This window comes from Antechinus flavipes, chromosome 6 (assembly GCF_016432865.1).
Source record: "Antechinus flavipes isolate AdamAnt ecotype Samford, QLD, Australia chromosome 6, AdamAnt_v2, whole genome shotgun sequence".
Lineage (NCBI taxonomy): Eukaryota > Metazoa > Chordata > Mammalia > Dasyuromorphia > Dasyuridae > Antechinus > Antechinus flavipes.
The window spans coordinates 245436226-245443752 of NC_067403.1; the positions used below are offsets into that span (position 1 = coordinate 245436226).

The 7527-nt window shown below is 34.5% G+C and overlaps 2 protein-coding genes across 2 annotated transcripts; one reads left to right on the forward strand and one right to left on the reverse strand.

The window, feature by feature from the left end:
• Window positions 1-912, forward strand: LOC127541573 (olfactory receptor 8I2-like). Its single transcript, XM_051966797.1, has one exon. The coding sequence runs from the start codon at window positions 1-3 to the stop codon at window positions 910-912; it is 912 nt and encodes a 303-aa protein (XP_051822757.1).
• Window positions 913-3631: 2719 nt separating this feature from the next.
• Window positions 3632-7323, reverse strand: LOC127541575 (olfactory receptor 1094-like). Its single transcript, XM_051966798.1, has 2 exons — window positions 6421-7323; window positions 3632-3673 (listed from the first exon to the last, which is right to left on the reverse strand). Exons 1-2 carry the CDS (start codon window positions 7321-7323, stop codon window positions 3632-3634), a joined length of 945 nt encoding a protein of 314 aa, XP_051822758.1.
• Window positions 7324-7527: the final 204 nt, after the last annotated feature.

Sequence of the window (7527 nt, forward strand, 5' to 3'; positions counted from 1 at the left end):
ATGGCCTCTTTCACTCTATCAGGGTTTGCAAATCATCCTGAACTACAAGTTGTTCTCTTCTTAATATTTCTCTTTATTTATTTTTTCACTGTTATGGGTAATCTTGGACTAATTATTTTAATTAAAATCGACTCTCAACTTCATACCCCTATGTACCTTTTCCTTAGCAACTTAGCCTTCATTGACATTTCATATTCTTCAACAATCACACCTAAAGCCCTGGATGATTTCCAATCAAAGCAGAAAAACATATCTTTTGTGGGATGTTTTGTTCAAATGTATTTCTTTGTTGGTTTGGTATGTAGTGAATGTTTTCTCCTGGGATCAATGGCATATGACCGTTATGTTGCAATATGTAACCCTCTGCTTTATTCAGTTGCCATGTCCCAGAAAGTCTGTATCTGGCTGAGTGTAATGCCATATGTAGTTGGTTTCAATAATTCTTTGATAACTGTTTGTGTCATAAGCAGCTTGTCATTTTGCAACTCTACTATTGACCATTTCTTCTGCGACACGACAGCCTTGTTGGCCATATCCTGCCATGACAGTTTCAATACAGAAATGGTGATATTTCTGCTAGCAGGATTTACTCTGCTCAGCTCCCTTGGTATTATCACAGTCTCTTATGTTGCCATCATCTCTGCCATTCTGAAGATCCGTTCCACAGAAGGTCAGCGCAAAGCTTTTTCCACCTGTGCCTCTCACCTTTTGGGAGTGACTATATTTTATGGCTCTCTCATTTTTACATATTTGCAGCCAGATAATACATCATTCTTGACTGAAGCCCAAATAGCATCTGTGTTCTATACAATTGTCATCCCCATGCTTAATCCTCTCATTTATAGTCTGAGGAACAAGGATGTGAAGAATGCCTTGATGAGAGTCATACACAAGAAAATGTTTCCCCATTGATTGGAAATAAATGGTACGCAAGTAACAGTGCATTACCATCAAAAAGAATTTAAATATAAAGCTCATGAAATCTGACTTTTAAATTCACTTTTCATTATAACTGAGAACTCTCATCCAGGATGTCAATGATTTCTTTATTGCCAAAGACAGTGCCTCAGTCTTTATCATCCTTTTTTCTTTGTCTAGCAATTGATAATCTTAGCTCTCCCAAAAGTTAGATGTGTCACTGTATCTTATTAGGTATATCTTCACTATTTGCTCGGTTATGACCATGTTTTATCACTGTAGTAGAATGTAAGATCCTTGAGATCAAAATCAATCATAATTTTGTATTTATAGCACAAATAGTTAACATAGGATATGGCATATAATAGTAATTTAATAAACATTTGTTTCTTGAACATTTGAGAATTACTTCCTTGTGGATATTTTCAATATATACAACTTACTCAATATTGCCCTCTCTTATTTTTTCCTTACCAACTCCACCTATCCCTTCACATCTCTAGTTTCCCCATCATTGTTTTGCTATATAAATAGTTGGCATAAGAAATCCAAGAAGTCTGTGGGAGTTCTGCAGAAGCAGCAGATAGCATGAAAAAGCCAGATGACACAGAAAAAGTTGAAATTGAAAAAACAAAACAAAAAAAAAAAAAAAAAAAAAAAGAAAACTATTGTGTAGTTCAGTTTGGAGCTATGTTCATTTGACTAGAAACTGTACATACCCTATGACTCAACAATAATGCTACTAGGTCTACAGACAATAGCTCTTCACAACAATGTCAAAAAATCAGGAATTGAAGAGGTGCCCATTAATTATGGAATAGCTGATAAATTATGGTGTATAAATGTGAGAGAATATTATTGTGTTCTAAGAAATAAAAAAAAGGAATGTTTTAGAAATACCTGGAAAGACTCATTTGAACTAATGCAAACTAAAGTCAGCAAAACCAGGAAAATAAATGTATAAGGTGAGAGCAACATGATAACAATAATCAGCTATGAAAGACAATAACTTTGAATAATATTGTTGAGATTGGTAAGGGATCCCAAAAATTTGATGATTGCAGACCTTGTTGTGAGGTGTCTCCTATAATTATTTGTAAGGATGGCCCATAGTTATAGGTACAGGTACATTGAGCTCTCGACCTACCTGCATAGCTAATATAGGTTGCTGAGGTGAAGCTATTATGGGTTACAGTGACAGTTACTGTACCTGTGATATAGGTGTTGAGATAGTAGGTAAGAGATCTTTTCCAGAAAAAATAGGAGATAATCAGGTTAAAGTTATTCCCCTGGGGGGGGGGGGGGTAACTAGTACAAATGGGATGGCATCTAGAGTGGAGATGATGACATTTGGGTATGGGGCCTTTGGAAATAATGCATCGAGTCACATATATGGAGTACCCTGAGGATGCTGATGGCACACCCAACAATCCTGAATGCCCCTACTGCCCACAGAGTTCCCTAGCCTAAGGAATTATTTCCCCACTGGCAGAGGACACAGAATGACACCAAAAAAGCTGGAGAGAAAATACTAGGAGCAAAGCTCTCATCTTTGAAGTGTTGTTAAAGATACACCTGATAAAAGTGGAAAATTATGAGAAAGAAAGAAAACTAGAGTGAGAGAGAGAAGGACAGAGACAATGTCACTCTTCTCTATCCAGTATGTTTCTAGGAGTCTTGCAAAAGAATAGTTTTAAGTCCTCTACGGGTTCACAGGAATATTCAGGAATGTCAAATATAGAGGCTGACTGGCTTTCTCACCCTACCCTGAATGCTGGGTAGTGCTAGAGGTATCCAAATTCTACCCAGGCAGTTCCTGAACAGAACCTGCTGAAAGCTGGTGTGACTGGTGCCAGAAGCTCCTTTTGATTGTAGTTTTGGGTGCCAGGGCTCAGGGAATGCTAAGCATGTTACCTGAACCTCACTCCATCTGCATTCTTCCAAGCTGGGTTGGGGAGGTGTTTGGGCAAGGTTGTGTGGGATCTCCAGGGCTGTTTTCTCTAATTCTACAGGTGAAGCAGAATTTGAGTTTCCCTACAGTTCTGAAATGAGAAGAATTAGCAAACAGAGGGACTTCGGCTATATTGATCTTGTTAGTAATCCCCACAACTGAGATACACTCAGGATTGCTACAGGGAGTGGAGTAGACAGGGTCGGTCCTTCAGTACCTTCTGGAGTGCTTTTCCAAAAAAGCAGAAGGGGATTCTCAACATGATAACATGATAAGACTCAAAGAAGGGTTAGCAAATAGTTACTATTTAACTAGATTTTTTGTTTCTTTGGTTTTTTTTTGTTTGTTTGTTTGTTTTTGTTTTGTTTTGTTTGTTTTGTTTTTTTTTTTCCTTCAGAATGGAATAAATTCCTGGAATTGTCCTCAGTGTTTCAGGAATTTGTCTTGCCATCTTAAAGTGAGTAATTGCCAAATTTCATATTTATTGCTCCCCAAACTATAATAATCTGCTAAAATCTTATTTTGATTTTAATTAGCTAACTTTTTGTGGGCTAAATCCCAGAATTTAGTAAAGCACCTGAAGCAAGGAGACTCATTTATCTAATTCTTCATATTATTGATATGCTAATTTTATGGCCTAGAGGCAGAACTAAAGAGTGATCTCAGGAATTTGGTTATCACTGCCCAGAAAATTTAGGATTATCCTAAAGCCAGAAGAATTTAGAATCATTGACAGATTGTTAGAACAATAACATCTCAAGGTTAGAGAGTGTCAGGATCACTAATATATATCTTCCCTAAAGTCTAAGGGAAGAAATGTTATATTCCTAGGCCAGAAGACTTTTACAATCATTGACAAGTTTCCGGAACAATAGTATGCCAAAGTTGGGGGATGAGGTAGGTGACTTCGGGATTACAGATTCCAAAGCCAGAAGATTTAGAATCACTGACATTGAAACAGCAGCACCCTAAGGCCAGGGGACCTTAAAATTATTGCTGTTTCCCCTAGAAGCTATATTCCATCAATACCATGATCCAAGATGATTCCAGAAGACTCATGATGAAATAAAATATATCTTAATCCAGACAGAAAACTTGGAATAGAAAATAAAGGATTTATTTTTTTTCCCCTAACTTTCTTGCTTTAGGGAGGAAGGTTACTAATATAGATATATTTTGTATAACTTTATATATAATGTAACTTTATGTGTATATATATATGTGTATATATATAATATTATATATGTATATGTAACTTTTATATGTATATATATATATACACATATATATATATATAATCTGCATCATATTTCTTACATATCTCAGGGAGTATGGAAAAAAATATAGGGAGGAAGAAAATTTGAAACTGGAAATAAAAAAAAAAAGTAAAAACTTCTAAATTTGTGATCTGAGACTGTGATGCCATATAGAAGAAACCAAGCTTTGTGATTCCATTTTCCCTAACCTAGATTATTTTCCAGTCTGAACAAAGTGTTTAATCATAATATGGCATGCCAGAATAATTAATTCAGTTCAAATCAATAAGAATTTATTGGATTTCAACTATGTATAAATTTGTTTAGGAAAATCTAAAGAATGTGTGTGAAATGCTGCTTCAGAGATTTGATATGTGAGAGAGAAAAGATGTATACATAAGCAACCATGGTAGAAAAAATATGAAGTCAAAAAATAATTTAATTTTAGGAGTATAAATGATTTCTAGGGTGAGCTATTATTGAGAGAGGAGATGGCAAAGTTTATAAATAAATTTGTCTCTATTCTCAGCAAAATAGTCATTAATAGCCATTTAAAATCAAGTGCCATGCACTTTGCTTAAAATGTTGAATGAAATAAATGAATATTTTTCAAAAATAGGATATACTTTAGGCCTGAGTCTCAGGAACTCCTAGAGGACTCGAGGGCAGAAAGGTCAAATCCTAGACCTGAGACTCAGGGAGTCATGTGACCCAGATGTTTCTGACCATTGGTAAATAGTTGCTTCCTTTCCAATTCATTCAATTAATTTAAAAACCAACAGGAAGGGGGACTGTACTTTCATCTTGGTGCTATATAGGTACACTTCTGCCTTCAAAACACGCCTACTCTATTCTGAACTGTTTAGATAGTATGTTGGCCTCCTTCTTACAAGAGCTGAATTAAAACTTTCTATTGTACCTAGAGAAACTTCTGAGTAGTCAAATTGGGTGGGAGGGATTTAATCCTCTATCCTATACAATATCCAAACATATTAAACATGCATTTATAATTTTAATCTCAGTTTTCATAAAAATAGCAATTGTACTTTTTCTGATTACTTCTATTTTCAGTTTTTTTTTCCCAATTTATTTCTAGATTTGTATAGAATTTGCCTAGATTTGTACTAAATCAGATTTGGTGTGCATACTCATTTTCTATTTCTCTTTCTATTGATTTATAATATTTCATAAAAGCCTTTCAAAATGTCCCTATGTTAAATACATTCCTATACTTACTAGTTTTAATTACATTGTGATATGCTATTAAATTTACATGTTATCATGTTATCATCTGTGGATGCAGTCAGTAACTACCACACATTTGCAACATTCCCAGTTTTCAGTTATGATTAATGTTCATATAAATATGATTCAGCCCACGACCCTTATCTTCTTTGTGATAAAGTTCATGGTGTTTACTTATGGTGACCAGATTATTTATTCAAAGAATGTGATTGTAAATTCTTGCTATATATTTCCAGATAACCTCCAAAAAAGACTTTTTAAAAAATTTCTCATTCCACCAGCATTAAGCTATGTAATTCCATTACTATTTTCAGTTTGATGAGAGTAGAGTAGTTATTTCAGCAGAGCTACAATTTTAAATTCCCTTAATCTTTAGTATAATTAAAAATAAGTACATTAGATTTCAAAATATTGATAGGAAAATGTGTATAATAGAGTTTATGAAAATGCCTACACACACACATACACCATTGGGATCATATCACTTAATTTATTGATGATTTGTAATACATCATCAATGTCAGAAGTGATCAAATTTAATTTTAGCCCAAGAAAGGTTCTGTCTCTTCCAGTAGCACTAAAGAAATTCACTCTTCCCTCTTCAGTTGTATTCATAAAGACCTCTATCCTTAGGTTAGGTAATATCTGAACTTCAATTTGTGACCTACCTTGATAATAAGTTGATTATTTATAGAAAAAAATATTCTGTAAAGTTCCTAAAACAAGAGTTTGACCAGGAACAGAAAAAAAAAATCATTAAACTGCAGAACTGCTATTAAGAAAGGCCTTGGAATATTTTAATACTTATGCAAAGATCTTTTGTGGGTCAATGGCAAAATACAAATAACTACCAGAATTATCTTGCATAGATAAATTATTGCAAGTTAAATAGACATAAAGATCAGATTAAATAAAAATGAGATAAATCATGAGTTTATTTTTCTTGATTATTTTTAATTATTTTATCCAGTTTATCTTTTTTTATCATTTCCATCTAATATTTACTTCAGCATTTAAAAGATGATTAGTGAATTTGTTTTTCTCTAAAACTTTTTTAACTGCCTCTTTCACATCCTTATTCCTCAAACTATAGATTATAGGATTCAACATAGGTATCACAATAGTATAAAAAACAGATAGCACCATGTCATAGTCCAAAGAGTAGCTGGAAGAGGGTCTCAGGTACATGAAGAGGATTGTCCCATGGTAGATAGAAACACCTGTCAGGTGAGAACCACAAGTAGAAAAGACTTTCCTTCTCCCTTCAGCTGAGTGGATCCTCATAATGGCAGCCAAGATGAAACCATAGGAAACCAGGACAATCAGAATGGTGAAGATTTCAATTGAACTCACAAAGATGAAAAGCAGCAGTTCATTGACATGAGTGTCAGAACAGGAAATGGCCAAGAGGGGAGGGATGTCACAAAAGATATGTTTAATTACATTGGATGCACAAAAGGATAAACTAAATGTAGCCACAGTGTGTAAAATGGCATGTGACACACCCCCTACATATGAGCCAATGATAAGAGGCACATAGACTCGAGGAGTCATGATGGCTGTATAGAGCAGAGGGTTACAGATGGCAATGTAGCGATCATATGCCATGACAGCCAAGAGGAAACACTCAGTAGTCCCAAAACTTACAGAGATAAGCATCTGAGCTACACAACCTGAAAAGGAAATGGTTTTATCCTTTACTAAGAAATTGACTAACATCTTAGGTGTGATTACTGAGGAATAGCAAGCATCCAAGAAAGATAAGACACTCAAGAAATGATACATAGGGGTATGGAGGCGGGAATCCATCATAACTAACACCACCAATCCCAGATTTCCCACAAGTGTAAAGAGATAGACTACAAAGAACACCAAAAAAAGGATGATTTGTACTTCCAGATGATCTGTAAACCCCATCAAAATAAATATGGTCACTTCTGTGTGATTAGACATGATTCCTTTTTTTCACATTTATCTACCCCTGAGAACAAAAGAGAGTTGTAGATAGATATTATTTAATACAGTTCAATATAGATTTTTGAACACCTAATATGTACAATGCTAAATGCTTGTCAACATTTGACATGTTTGGATCTTATAGCATTAGTTGTATTACTATTTAGTTGTCTTGATGCTCCATACTACCCTAGGCATTAA

Coding starts and splice junctions, on each gene's coding strand:
- LOC127541573 (XM_051966797.1), top strand. CDS start 1: ATGGCCTCTTTCACTCTATCAGGGTTTGCAAATCATCCTGAACTACAA.
- LOC127541575 (XM_051966798.1), bottom strand. CDS start 7,323: ATGTCTAATCACACAGAAGTGACCATATTTATTTTGATGGGGTTTACA. Junction 3,674..6,420: donor TGAAAGAGGCAGTTAAAAAA/GTTTTAGAGAAA, acceptor TTCTTCCCTTAG/ACTTTAGGGAAGATATATAT.